We start from the raw sequence: 15,899 nt of genomic DNA on the forward strand, positions 1-15,899 counted from the left end.
GACAAAGGACAGAGGGGTAGAGAAGTGAAGAGGCGGCATAGTTTCTGTTCAAGCAGGGATTTGATTAGCTGCTGATCTTCCCAAGGGGCTCCTGCAGCCTTTGCTAGAAGTAACCTTGTGCTCATGATCCAAGCCCCTTGAGATGCATGGACCCTGTCAGAGCCGAGGGGCCCTGAGGTACCCTGCTAAAACAGTCCTATAATTCTGCACTGCATCTGCATTCAGGGGTCATTCATCACAAAGCGCACAGTCACAGGTATACCGCCTGCGGCTCTGTGCCCGTCGTATACTAAACTGCAATTTCTATAAGTGCACAATTCCTGCTTTTAAATGTTTTCTGCTGGTGCACCCATTCTCAGTATCTGCATTTAAATCCACTCCGACTTCCCCTCTGCCGGGCGCGTTAAACTCCTCTCTATAATGAAGTCTTCTAAACCTCCGTCTCTACTTCACCTTGACCTTTACGTTTAAATTTACCCGTCTACTACTACAATATTTACTCTCTATACAGATTTCTTTTCAGCACAGCCATAATTCGCACGGTTGATCTCAACTAAAGATGTGATCCATCTTGCAGAGTTGGAAAGCTATCAATTTAAAACTGTAAACAGACATAAGCTGGTTTCACACGTGGACTCCTGAAAATGTCAGGATAATCGAGTCACGACTTTGTCTGAAGTCGTTGGTTCTCACATGTAGGAGATGGTCTGCATCAGCAGCATTCTCACTACTGGAAATACACCATTTGGTTCTGCTGCCAGTAAATTATTACCTGCACAAATTGGTCATAACACTGATGTGATCCAATAGTGCTTTTAGGGTCAAGACCATTAAGTGATGATCAAGCTGCATTAGGCATTTGCACACGAATGTCCATCACATCATGTCTACAAATGTTCAGCGCTGCAGTGCGCGTACGGTCACAAGTACTGCAAACTGCCTTTAAAGGCAGTTCCCGTTACAACCACATTCTGTCATGATCATGCACAACGCACACCCACGCACACACAAGCAAGGTAAATCAATATTAGCCACACTTCAGGCATTAGTAATAATTGTCTTTTAAATTTTTCTTTCTAACTAGCCTGAAGCACTAAACAAACAAATGAACAAACAAACAAACCTTCTCAAAAACTGAATCTTTACCAGTTTTAATACTTCACTGCAAAATTAATGAATCATGTTGACAAAACTTGCTACCTTCAATTTCGCTGTTAGTCTGACTGGGTTTGGTAAGATGAGTCATAATTTTATTGTTGCCCCCTAATTTTTCCATTTTCATGCCTGCAAACACGTCCTGCAAGAAGGTGTAAATTTATTTAATTATTTTTCCTCAAATGAAGAATCTCTCAATGTGGGAAGAAACTCGTCTTTCTTTTTGTTTTTTAAGTACAGTTTTAATCAGCATTAACGTATTCTTGTCTGCATGTATTTAACTCCAGGGTTAACTGAATTCATTCCCATTAGAATTCACAGGCTACCCACATAACCTGGAAATAACTGGTGTAATGTGCTGCGTTACTCACTGGGAGCCCAATTTCATCATCATCCAGCCCTCACACTGTCCCGGCCAATGCATACTGCACTGACCCTCATTAGGCGTACTAGACCTGCAGTACACTTCAAACTCGTCTTCATAAAAGAGCTCAATTTGGCCTTCTTGGCTTGCTGAAAACTAATGAGATCACCTGGAAAAAAAAAAAAAAAATCTTCAGAGCCAACAGTGACGTAAAGCAGACGACGTGCATCTCTCACTGACTGCAATCAAACCGCAGCCAAAAGATGTAAGACTGAGCTCCCACTCGAGGGAAGATGAGTGACACCGGCAAAGATGGATGGGACTTCCCCGCTTGGGGGGGTCCCGTCTACCCAGACAAAGAGGAGATCTCTGGGGTTCTGTGGTGATTGCTTTAAGAAAAGGTTGTGCTCACCTTGACGTTTCCTCCTATCAGGTCAGGCGGCTCCTCCTCAGTCTCCAAGGCGACGTTGATGGTGGCAAAAGGCCGGCTGGCCATCTGCTGCATCTCCCTCAGCAGTTGCTATGGAAAAGGAAGAGGAGTAGTGCGAAGGTCAGTGACAAATAAATACTGTCTACTGTCCAACCTCCAGACAGCTGTCCATCATTCATGTTTCTGAGTCGAGTCTTTTTTTTTTTTTTTTTTTTTTTTAAAAGGACCATTTCTCTGTCTCTCACACACACACACACACACACACACACACACACACACACACACACACACACACACACGCCTGCGTGGGCAGAAAGTATTTAGATTGTTTCCTGAAGTAAAAGCGTGAAAAGTCTACTCTGACCGCCATTAACTTCATTTGTGTCCACTTGGCTGAACAGACACAATCTGTGCGCGTCTCTCTGTGTGTTCTTTGCTCGTGTGAAGTGTGATTTCACACCTGGTGAGTGCATTGCTCGTGACCAAAGGGAGGGCAGCGTCAAGCTTCAAGTCTTTTGGACGAGTGCGTCGCGTGTTTTGGCTCACAGTTGTTTTTCGTTACGCTTTCACAACAACCGATTTCCTGCGCATGAACCGTTGAGTCAACAAACTGCAGCCACGCCGCCCGACACCACAAAACTCTAAACTGTCAATCTGTGGAAAAACACTATGGTTAACATAGGCACCGTAATGAAACCAGCAGGTAGCCCTACTCTGCTCACCAAGCTCCCTCGATTTGTTCATTTGCAGCAGCAGACACGTTCAGGGACTTTTTTCCACTAATGCAGCGGTTCTCACTTTCTTCCATGCAGTGAAATAAAGGTTAGCACAATGACTGTACAAAAAATGCTGTTTCCCTACATAAATCATATTCGTTCAACCCGCTGTGACTTTATATTTAGCTCCTGGTAATCCACACGCTTCCTGCAGCGGCACCCGACCATCCCGTCCTACAGTTTGAGAACCAGCAGCCTAATAAATCAATCAAACATCTGTCTGACTGATCTTTTTCAAATGTGGCAGGTGCAACATTCTCACAGTCAGTGCCGCAATCTTCCGTGACCTCATAATGATGTTACCACTTCAGATAACATTACTGACTGTGACATCTACCTTTGCTGATGCTGACATGTCTGTGACAGCAGACACCGAATCAGGATTTAAAGCTCATGTGACGAGGACGTGAGGGGCTTATTTAAACATTAAACGGGCAAGGAGACAAATTAATAAATCCCCCACCCGACCTCTTGATAAATACAAGAACCAGATTGACTCTGACAGAAATATCTGCCTCTTTCTCTAGTAAATACGTCACTGTCCCACCATCTGGTTGCTAAGTGTGCTGCCTAGCAGTGCGATTGTGTGTTAAATCAGAGATGCATCCATCAATTCCTTTGTAAACTTAAATGTTAAATCAGTGGAGCTTTGAGTATGAAAAGAATTCATTACCCAGAATGGCAGACTTGCATTTTATAAATCAGTAATGATTGATTTGGATCAATGACTTCAAACATTTGCTCAGAACACAAAAGGCAGATTTAATAAAATCTTAAAACTGATATATAATCTATTAAATAAGGCAAGAAGTATCTAGTATAAACTATTTGCAAAGTTTGCCTCAATGGAAAGTTTTTCCCAACATTTTAGTATTGTAGCTTATAGAAGTATAACTTATTTTAACTACTTTTTTTTTTTTAGTGCTGAGTATATTTTACACATAAAACCCACAGAATACTAAAGCCAGTATTTCTAAGTCACCCTGCTTAGTGGTCAGAAGTACAAACTCTTAATGGTGACAATCAACGACAAGTACAGTACCTTAAAAGTACACATGAGTAACTTTTTAGTAACTTTCCTCCACTGCAAGGCAGACGCACAGTCTCATTTTGTTCTGATTTATAGCATGGACCTTGGCCAAAGGAAGAGGAGGAGGGAGGCGATTATGAGGAGGAAAAGGAGGAGGAAAGGGACAAGAAACAGTAGCTGAGAGAATAAGATTGGACAAGGAAATAAGGAGAAGTGCAATAAGAAGAATGGGCCAGGTGAATGATGGGGACTGCAACAGTGTGAAAGACGCCGAGCGCGAGCAGCAGAAAGGTAGGTCACAGCAAGGAGAGATACAGATCACGAGGTTGAAGAAAGCCAGAGACAACAGTAAACAAGGTGACGCACCCGTGTCTTCAACTGTCAAAGCAACCAAAGTGCTGCGAGTACAGAAACAAACCCCCTCAACCATCGAGGAACCAGGACCTGAACACCAGCAGCAGCACGTGTGAAACGAAAACACCTGCAACGGTCCCGAGAGCAGGAACAATACTGACAGAAATGAAGATAAATGAATAAATCAAAGGGAACTGTGGAGATTAATTGATCATTTGTTTGAAACATAAACAGTAATATAAAATAATAATAATAAAAAGAACAGTCCAGCGGCCTCCGTCTCAGTACAGCGAGGTCTTGCCAAAAGAAGTGCAAGTAAAGGGCAGAGCTGCAATTCAACTTGAACGCACACACAAAGCAGACGTCACACATGGTACTGATGTGACAGAGGATGCTGATCCTTCTGTGAACCCCTCAACAGCTTTCAATTGATATGCTGAGTGTTTTCATCGTCTCGGAGGACGTCGATCCTCTTTATTGGCATGTTAGCACTTTCTCCCTAAATGTGACGCCTTATAATGATATTCTTAATACGGGACGCAGAAATAGCTCGAGGGAAAGTCTCTCTTTCTTTGTATATTAAAGCCAAATGAAGAAAAAGGGGTCTAAATTTAATGTCCCGGATTCTCTTTGTGGCGTAAGCCAGCTCATTAAATTCTTGTATGTATCTGTGGATGTGTGCCCATATCCAAATCTCCTCTGTTTTAACAGCTGGGATAGGAGGAGCTATTTTCTGGAGTCGCAGCTTTTAAAGTAATGGTTTTACCTTAATATGGTAACATTTTAGGAAATTTTTACCATTCTTGTCTAGCCTTGATATATGGGGCAGTTACTCTGCTCATAAAACCATAACTTGTCATATTACCACTTTCCAGAGTTATTATACAGAATACACAAAAAACACGATGTTAATAAGTGAGTTTTACAAATAATTGCACCAGTAGGTAGATTTTCTTCTATATTATCACAGCTAGGGATTCAAATATTTATGAAAAGCCAATTTGAAACTGTCACCTAGTACTAGCTTTATATTAAAAGACACACTCCTTATTATCCAACCTCGATTTTTTTTTCCTGCAGTCTGTCAGGGACCAGTTAATAAATGAATAGAAATGTTTCACAACTGTGATAATAAGCATTAAGAAATGCATCAAAAACAAAACATTTCCTAATTTTCCCTTTTCTTTTTTTCACCCCTCAATTCAATAAGACTATTTTTGACCCCCAAAACAAACAAACAAACAAACGAAAAAAAACAAAACAAAAGACATCTAATGCCTTCAGCTGGGGAGAAAATTGTCATTATTCGTCATTCTTTAGTATTATAACTGGTATCAAAAATATTGAGTTTGTTATAAAAAAATAGCTGGTATATATTAAAATCCTCATTATAACAGGTGTCACAAACGAGGGTCAGCACTAACACACACACACACACACACACACACACACACACACACACACACACACACACACACACACACCCCAGATGGTGAGAACATGTGCATTTTCAGAAGTACTTTGTGGAATGACTGCAGACAGTTTAATCTCATCTGATAGACGCTGCCTAACAGTTACCTGGATACCGCCTGCACGAATGACTCATCATTTTCCTTTTTACTCACATTTCCTAACGAACCGCATGGCCATTCACTTTTTTATGAATTGATGGTCCTGGCACAGCTTGTTTTCTCCAGGAGTTTTCAAATGGCTTGCTTAAGTGAGCTCAAAGCTCTTCTAACAGGAAGTCATAGCAAATTTGCAAATTAATAAAACATTAAACCGCTTAACAAAAGGCAGTAATAAAAGGACGGTTCGTGGAGGAGGTAAAACATTGTTGAGGAGGTTTATACAAAAAAAAAAAAAAAACCTCTCACACATCAAACAGAAAGAAACCATAAATCAAATCAGTCATGAGAAGCAAAACTGCAAACAAGCCCTATAAATAGAAATGGTGTGCTGTATAATAGTAAAATGACGCCCAAAAAGTGTGAATGAATCCAAACACAATAGGCGATAGTTGCCTCATTACCATGAACACAAATAAAAACAGGCTTAAGCATCTGATGTGCCCAGTCTTAGTTTTTCACTCTTCACTGCGGCAGCCACCACACAAGAACAAATGAAAACGCAAATGAGCAACTCATTGTGCTGAGTCTCGATTTGTCATGATTAGATATCCCGCCGTGTGAAACATCTGAGAGCCAAAACATGTAGCCTTTGTGGATGTGATGAATGCTGGGCTCGTGGTGACACAACGTGCAAAGAGGTGCACACATTCTTCCACCGCACAGGGTTAAAACTGATATTTGTTGTGTGTGTGTGTGTGTGTGTGTGTGCGCGCGCGCGCGCGCGCGCGCGCGCGCGCGCGTGTGTGTGTGTGTGTGTGTGTGTGTGTGTGTGTGTGTGTTTTAGGGATGCTGTTGTATGAGTGCATGTGCACATCAGGAGCAGTGACAGGCAAAAATCAGGTTCTTTTGATTTCTCGCTCTTTGTTCCTTTGCTTCACTGTCATAAGGAGGAGATACACAGTATCAGGTAAGTGGTTTTAATGTAGCGGCTGATCTGTGTACAGGTATGGGAACACGTCCGTGGGCGTTCACATACTTACACAAAAATTTAAAGGGAAACAAGACACAATTCTGAATTTAATAAATGGATCAGACTTCTGCTAACAGTAAAATCAAAATGTAAATATAAATAATTTAACTGTAAAACTAACAGCTCACCTGTCTAAGATGTAATAAAAGTATAATTTCCCATTAGACTCTCATTTGTTAGTAGAACAGGAATATTTCTGCTGTTGTGTTTGGAGACTCATCCTGCTTCTGTATAAAGCTGCAGGTATTTAATATACTGACAAGGAATGACTATCAAACAGCTGAAGGCAGTACTAGCTTCAGCTGCTTTTTTATCAGACCTGGATTATTCACTCTGGACATCTCAGTTTGTAATAGATGCAAACTGTGCACCACAGTAAAAAAGGAAAAACTGAAGATATAAGTAAGAAATTTTGTGATTCGGTGTTTGCATGTGTGCTGCAGACCACACACACACACACACACACACACACACACACACACAAAAAAAAAAAAACCTTTCAAACTTTATTCTGCAAAGAAAAAGTCATTTTAGCCCATAACTGTTTGGTGACCAAGGAACTGGAGGACAGAGATGGAGGATAAAGAAGAATGACAGTAGATTCAACCGGAGAGCCGGGGCCCAAAAGAGCAGTTGTGTCAGCTGTTGGGAGCTAAGATAGCCTCCAGCAATCTTGAATTGGATAGGCGGTTACAAAAAAAATGGATGGATGGAGACACATTCTGACGGTTGCACCACTTCTATCCTCTCATCTGCTCATTGTGACAGCGTTTCAGGGTGAGCGAGGCTCAGACAGCTTCTTCACTCTCGCATTACACCTTCTGAATGAAGATAACACTCAGAGCTATTTTCTGACAACTGCACAAGTCCAGCCAGAAATTTTGTCTTGAGAACAGGAATGTTTAGAGTTTAATTAGAATAAACGGAACTAAATTTGATCCCATTATTGCCAACAAGTCAGTTAGCTGACTTTGGCAACGATAAAAAATTACCTCCAAGAATGACAAGACAGCCTATTAAGGAGCGAATAACACTATATTTCCCAAATGCCAACCATTTAATATTTAAGTGCAATGATTGCTAACAGAGCGAGTGAGTCCATTTAAATTGTTTGTGTATCTTTATATAATGGTGGGAGAAACTAGAGCTCCTGAAGAAAACCCAAGCAAGCACACAGAGAACATGAAAACTCCACACTCTATTTGCACCGTTTTCTACCTGGCATTACATTGAGCCCTCACAAATCTATATAAGAGCCCAGTCATTTAAAAGATTTTTTTTATATTACACTAGACAATCACTGGCCACGTTATTTATTCTTATTAACACAAATATCTAATTAACAAGTCACATGGGAACAACTCAACACATTTAGGAATAAAGACGTAGTTGAGACGACCTGCTGAAGCTTAAAATCAAACATCAGAATGGGGAAGAAAGGTGATTTAAATGACTATGAATGTACATGGTTGTTGGTGCCAGACTGGCTCGTCTGAGTTTTTCAAAAGCTGCTGATCTACTGGAATTTTCCTGCAAAGCCATCTCTAGGGTTTACAGAGAATGGTCCAAAAAGAGAAAATATCCACTGAGCGGCAGTTCTCTGGGTGAAAATGCTTTGTTGATGTAAGAAGTCAAAGGAGAATGGTCAGACTGCTTTAAGCCGATAAGAAGGCAACAGGAACTCAAATAACCATACGCTACAACCAAGGTTTGCAGGCGAGCACCTCCGAACGCACAACAAGTCAAAACCTTGAAGCAGATGGGCTACAGCAGGAAAAGCCCATACCGGGTGCCACTCCTGTCAGCTAAAAACAGGAAACTGAGGCTACAATTTATACAGACTCAAACCTGAACACAAGATTGGAAAAATATTGCCTGGGAATATGAGTTTCGATGTCTGCTGCAGCATTCAGTTGGTTGGGTCAGAATTTGGCATAAACAACATGAAAGCATGGATCCATCCCGCCTTACATCATGGTTCAGGTTGTTGGTGGTGTAATGCGGTGGGGGATGTTTTCTTGGCATACTTTGCACCCCTTAGAACCAACTGAGCATCATTTGAACATTGCAGCCTACTTGAGTATAGTTGATGTCCATCCCTTCATGTCCACAGTGCACCCATCTTCTGCTGGCTGCTTCCAGGAGGATAATGTGCCGGGTCACAAATCACCTCAAACTAGTTTCTTAAACATGAGAACGAGTTCACTGTAGTTCACAGCCACCAGATCCCAATCTAACAAAGCATCTTTCAGATGTGGTGGAACGGGAGATTTGCATCCCGGATTTGCAGTTGACAAATCTGCAGCAACTACATGATGATGTCATGTCAATATGTTACAAAATCTCAGGAATGCTTCCGGCAGTTTACGGCATTTACTTTATGCCATGAAGAATTAGGGAAGTTCTGAAGGCAAAAGTGGGTCCAACATGGCAGCAGCAAGGTGTACCTAAGTGGCCAGTTAGTGTGCATCAACTACTTAAGTGTTAATCAAAAAACCAACATCAAAATTGAATACCTCCTGCTCTCATGTAAAATAATGAACTTAAATCAAACTCGTGATAAACTTGAAGTGGTTCTGCATTCTGAATCGACATTTATACTGATGCAACTGGCTGCACCAGGCAGCAACATCACAGTCTGGATCTGCCGTGGTAAACAGCATGCAGAGAGAGTGAGAATCTGCATGCAGACAACATCCTTTTTCATAAGCACAGCTCCTTGAACAGCACAAAGCAGCAGAATTGATTTACTGGATAAAAAGCAGATGGAGGAGCATCTGAATGTTGCGGTAAACAAACTTTATAGATTCAGTCCACCTCCCTCAACCTACCTGCAAACAACCCGCTCTCATGTCTAAGATACAGGTAACCTTTGTTGAAAAAGTGAAGTTTGGCTCAAATCATATGGCTTTATTATCATATTCACAATTAGACTTTTCTTTTGTACACCTGGGAACTGTCTACAATGTATGGCCTGTGCTACTGAACAATGAGCTGCTTCTGTCTAAATCTGAGAGTGACAGCAGGGATAAAAGGCTCTTGTTCAAGGACAATCAGAGTTCTACAAGTTCAATCAGTCCGGATTTAAAAGACATTTTCGCCGGAAATTAGAATAAATTAAACAAAAAAAATCATGCTTTAGAAATATTAAAGCCCAGTTAAAGTTTAAGGGGGCAGTTTGTAAAACTAGTTTTTATCATAACAAATGTTTTCACCAATTCATTATCTGAAATATTCATTTTTTGATCTTTTAAATACAAATCGCGTAAATTTTGTATCTACCTGATGAAAGTAATATTCAGTGTTCACAGCTTTGTTTGTATTTGAAGTTATTGTGCTAATAACAAACAAACAGCTGAGCTGAGAGCTGCTAAAATGCTGGGGGAACTGTAGCGTTTGGTGTTATTTCTCGATGCATTTGTTGGCACGAGTTATTTTCTGCCATCAAGATCAAACAGTGACTTAAAAAAAGAAGTAACTTTTATTGTTTTATATACACAGGTCCTTAATGGGCTATTTTTTTCCATCCCAAAAACAAAGTCAGGTTGGTGCTCACTAGAAATCATCTCCAACTGTGAGCCACATTTAATGCATACAGTTAACATTGTGTTAAGTGGGATAAAATTGAAACACCTTTTTTTTGTTAGGTTTGATATATTTTTTAAATGACTCCTTTGAGTCCTCAAGCTAAATCTATTTTCCCGTGCCCTCGGTGGAGAGTCAGCATTTTTTTAGTCTTGTGCCCCCCCTCTCCTATAACCAGGTTAAAGAGAAAGGAGAATATGGAGAATAACCAGCCTGGAAAGAGTCCTATAGAAGAAATAATTTGCACAAATCTTATTATGCCATGCTGTGAGTAGGCAGCCGCTGTACAGCAAACACTCAGCACTCCAAAGATAACCAGACGCCAGAGGAGTTACAGTGCAAGTCGCTTACTTCTTAAATTGGCTCTTAGTTTTCTGCAGGGCAGTTAGTGTGTGTGGATGGGAGCAATATCTGACTATGGCAGAGCAAACTATGCATATATAAACCTAATTATAAGATGAGTGCATAGAGGTGGGCACGCACAAGCATGCACACAGACAGGTTGGAGATGCGTGCACATGGCCAGTCATGTATGTGTGGATATTTTCTCAGCTGCAAATGAATTATCTCAGCCGCACAGAAGGAATTTAATTCCAAAGGCACAATTGAGTAAAAAGCACACTTGCAAAAGTGCCTGAAGGGAAAATGTCTGAATGAAATGTACATGTGAAGTCACAACAAGCACTAGAATGAGTGAAAACACAATAGTACTGAAACAATTACTCATCTACTGGTCACCAACAATTCTGCTTACATATTGCTCATTTACTTAGCAAGATGCACTAATTGACCAATAATTGGTTGGATTTGGGCAAAGCAAACAATTTCTGGGTACAACAACTAGGAATGAGTATTTTCCAACCAAAATACAGATTAAACATATACGGTATTGTGTAAGAGCCTTGAACCACCCCTCGCTTCTTTATATTTTGCTAGGATAATGGGAAATAGTTGCAGCTATAAGGCAAAAAAAGAGTTTGTACCATTCTAATGAGCTTAAAACTCAATATTTGGTACGACCATTTCTATTCTCAACACAGCCTGAACTCTCTGAGGCAGCCTTCGTCTAATTTCTTTAAGCAGTCTTCAGGAACAGTTCTCCAGACTTCTTGAAGGACATTCAAAGCTCTTCTCTGGATGTTTCTGCCTTTTGTTCTGTTCTCTGTCAAGATGATCCCACACTGCTTCAACAATGATCAGCTCCGGGCTCTGAGGAGGCCAATCCATGACTGATGTTTCATTTCTATCCAGGTATGCGTTTACTGGATTAGCAGTATGTTTGGTAGCTCCAAACCATGACAGAGCCTCCACCGTATTTTACATATGGCTGTGGACACTTGCTGTCGTACCTCTCTGCCAGACCTCCTCTCTCCTCTCTTTCTCAGGTCCAGTGTCAGGTCTTTGCAAGATGTTTTTCCTATTTCTTAAAGACATGATTTTCATACTTTTCATATGTTGTAGACAGGTTCGTGGCCACTTGTCCTCCATTTGTCTAGTTTCCTCATTTTTTTAAGGACATACCAAGATTTCTTTTAAGTACTATTTTGTGCCTGTCAAACTATGTTATCTTTGGCACTTTTCATGGGAACAAATTATGTGTTTCTGCAAAAGGCTGCTAGAAGCAAAGCTTTGGTAGACCTTCAGAAATCCTGCAGAACTATTGCTCAAGACCACTTTAAAAAAATTACAAGTCTGGCTTCTTGGAGGCAAAATATATACTGTGTACTATGGTTACTCGAACCATTGTTTCTATCAACGATTCTGCCCAACAAGGCAATTCAAGTCCAATGTTCACTTTCCTTTTAGCCTTCTTTTGAGGACATATGTGGCTTTTAGCTGCTAAATTCACCACTAATCTCACCCTCTAGTTGCCAGGTTTGTTTCCTTCTTGGTGCTGCTCTTGTAAGCTACTGTCAGCTAGAAACACTACTAATAAGAGCCATGAGAGTGAACTAAGGCTAAATTAGTAGGCTAATGAATTGAAAAGACACAAACACTTCTTAAAGCTAAGGGAAACCAATGAAATTGGCTATAATTGCATTTGGATTCCAGTGAGCAAAACCCTGAACTGCACAGACATTTGAACAATTGTTAGCATACAAATATATTGTTAAAAGATGGTAATTGCATCCCTAAAACAAAACTGTCAATTCAGAAATATGTGTACATGCTCTGCCTCCCTCTAAAACACACACACACACACACACACACACACACACACACACACACACACACACACACACACACACACACACACACACACACAAGGAAAAGTTATCTGAGGGAACTGTGTTTGAGCAGTTTCAAAGCGAGCAGCATTGTGCCAAAGAGATTGAGTGCGTCAGCAGAGCATGTATATATGAGAGGGAGGGGGCAAAAGGGAAAAAAGGCAAGATGCGGGAGAGAAACAGAAAGGGGGAAATTAGACTAAAAGAAATAACGAAGCCTGTTGGTGAGGCAGAAGTGAAGTGAACATGGAGGAGGAGGTGGGGGGGGGCTTTGGAGAGGTGAGAATGAAAGACAAAGGTGTACAAAGCGTTTGCCCCAGGGAAGAGGGGATGGAGTGCTCGAACGCCTGAGTGCAGAGAACATATACACACACAAACAGACACACATCCTGCATACAGTTACAGGTGCGCATACAGTACACGTGCCGCAAATCTCAGAGCACTACACCAAAGCATTTATTTATTGATGTGTCTGTTTAATAAACGCTGTTGGAGAGAGAGTTCTCAATCATGCCTTAGAATCACTGAAGGAAAACTGCAGTGAGAGGCATGGAGAGGAGGGGGGGAGAGAGAGGGAAAAAGGGAGGGAAAGTAGAAAGAAGGCGAGAGGATTTCTTAGGCAATGGAGGAACGTTAGCGACTTGCTGCTTCTCTCTCTCGCTTCATCGTTCCATCTCTGTGGTGGTGAGGTGGGGGGTAGAAGACGCACGCTGTGAATACTGACATGGGAGAAGGCTTTGATCCGTCGATCCCTCCCTCCCTCTCTACATCTTTGTGTCTCTCTCTTTCTACTACCAAACTCTTCCTTGCTGGCCTCCTGCTGTCCACGCTCTTCTCCTCTTGGTCCATCTCAGCCATAAAATCCTAAGTTAGTGTTTATTCTGTATATGCTGTACACAGTTCAGGACTGCACTGCTTCAAACTCATTGCTCCATCAGACACTTCGGATATGAAATGGAAGGATGACGTTAATGTGTCGAAAGCAATGGCAACCTTCAAATGAATCAAATGACTAAGATTCAGCGAAAGAGCATTTAACCAATCAATACAGGAACCACACACGCCAGATCTGTTTGAAGCAGCTCATTTGAACTCTCATGCTGTGGTGTTGAAATTGGACTGCTTCACCAAGATGACTAAAATGTATTGAACTGTGGCAAAGCGCTTGGTACTGTGAGGAAAGGGGGTCAGAATTTGATACGGGTATGCAATGCATGAGTATCCAACAAACAGTCATGTGCAAAAGTCTTGAACTGCACCTCACTTCTTTATCCTTCCAAAGGAGGCAGACTTTCTTATTATTATTATTTACTTTAAAGTGGTCTTGAGCAATAGTTTTCCAGGCTTTCTGAAGATCTTTCAACATTCTTCTTTGGACATTGGCTCCTTTTTCACTCATTTTCAGTACAGTTCTTGTATCTTGTACCATTTTCAGAGGACTGGTGCTTTTTTCTTTTTGTTAAGTCACTTAAGACTGACCTATCAATCAAGCATAAAAAGGCATCTAACTCAACTCAAGGGTTGACCCAGCACTGTGTCTAGACATAACTGGCAGCTTAGCAATGCTAGTCATGTCCAGACAGAGTGTATTTTTTAATTTTATATATATATATATGTATATTTTTGTTTGTTTGTCTTTTTTAGGTAATTTTTTATATATATATATATATATATATATATATATATATATATATATATATATATATATATATATATATATATATATATATATATTTTTTTTTTTTTTTTTTTTTAAATTCTAAAGATGTAGCTTACTGCAAAAAAAAACAAAAAAAACAACACAAAACAAAACGAAACATACAATTATATTTTTGTACCAACAAGGTGATTACCAGAAAGCTATTAGCTGAAAACTTCTTTGAGGAAAGTGAGGGGAAAAAAAAAAGATCTACAGCAGATAAATAGTCTCTGAAAGTCATCTCTGTAAGAAATAATAATTTTAAAAAATCTAGCAAAGACCTGACAGATGAATCTGGCCCTTCAGTTGATCCAACTACTGTTCGCTGAAGCCTCATCAGAATCATCTCAGTAGAAGGGTGGCTGTCAGGAAGCCATTCTTAAGGAAGGGGAACTGAGAGAAAGGGCTGAGGTATGCCAAATCACACAAGAACTGGGCTGAAAATTAGTGGCGACAAGTCTTACGAAGTAATGAATCCAAATTTGAAATTGCAGTCAGTGCTGTAGTTCTAAATATTTTTTGATGTGTATATGCAGAGGATTGGCATTTCTGGGAATAAACGCAGCTCAAAAAATTAAAGGATCTCAATGAGAAAAAAAGTCATGCTGGATATCTCTACTGATATGGACTGGGTAATGTGTTGGGGGGGGGGAAAGGATGCCACATCGTTTGATGGAAATGAAAATTATCAACCTACAGGCTGAATACAGAGACACCCTGAAAATCAACATAATGTCCCAGAGGTGTTCTAGTGGACTTAGGTCAAGCGAGTGTGGGGGCCAGTCAGTGGTATCAATTCCTACATCCTCCAAGAACTGCCTGCATACTCTCGCCACAAGAAGCTGGGCATTGGCACGCACCAGGAGGAACCCAGGACCCACTGCACCAGTGTAGGGTCTGACAGTGGGTCCAAGGATTTCATCTTGATACCTGATGGCAGTCAGGGTGCTGTTGCCTAGCCTGTAGAGGTCTGTGCATCCCTCATTGGATATGCCTCCATCACTAACCCACCACCAAACCGGCCATGCCGAACGATGTTACGGGTAACATAACGTTCTACCCAGCTTCTCCGGACCCTTTCATCTCTGCTTAGGGTGAGCCTGCTCTCATCTGTAAAAAGCACAGGGCAACAGTGGTGGACCTGCCAATTCAGGTATTCAACGGCAGATAATAATCAGGCTCCACGGTGCTCGGCAGTGAGCACAGGGCCCATTAGAGGACGTCAAGCCCTCAGGCCACCCTCACGAAGTCTGTTTCTAATTGTTTGGTCAGAGACATTCACAGCAGTGTCCTGCTGGAGGTCATTTTGCAGCTCTGGCAGCTCATCCCGTTCCTCCTTGCACAAAGGAGAAGATTTCCCCACTGCTCTTCTCCCTCTACACCAACAATTACACCTCAGAGGAGCCGTCTGTTGAACTCCTTAAGTTTGCAGATGACAACAGTCATTGGCCTCAGATGGTTACAAGGCACCCTACAGATGCGAGGTGGACCAACTGATCCACTGGTGTGGTCAGAACCACCTTAAACTGCTCAAGACTGTGGAGATGACAGTGGACTACAGGAAGAACCCACCCACCTTACTCCATCTCACCATCCTCAACAGCTCAGTGTCTACTCTGGACTCATTTAAGTCTCTCAGGACCTCAAGCGGACATCCCACATTGACTCCATCAGGAA

At 41.3% G+C, this 15,899-nt stretch overlaps 1 protein-coding gene across 1 annotated transcript in view; it reads right to left on the reverse strand.

The window, feature by feature from the left end:
- The window catches only part of atrn (attractin), a 128,537-nt gene that overhangs the window by 13,990 nt on the left and 98,648 nt on the right, over positions 1–15,899 (reverse strand). Inside the window, exon 27 of the mRNA XM_030718251.1 lies at positions 1,932–2,039. Within this exon, the coding sequence (XP_030574111.1) occupies positions 1,932–2,039 (108 nt within the window). The remainder of the gene's footprint in view (positions 1–1,931; positions 2,040–15,899) is intronic.

Source organism: Archocentrus centrarchus, chromosome 22 (assembly GCF_007364275.1).
Source record: "Archocentrus centrarchus isolate MPI-CPG fArcCen1 chromosome 22, fArcCen1, whole genome shotgun sequence".
Taxonomy (NCBI): Eukaryota; Metazoa; Chordata; class Actinopteri; order Cichliformes; family Cichlidae; genus Archocentrus; species Archocentrus centrarchus.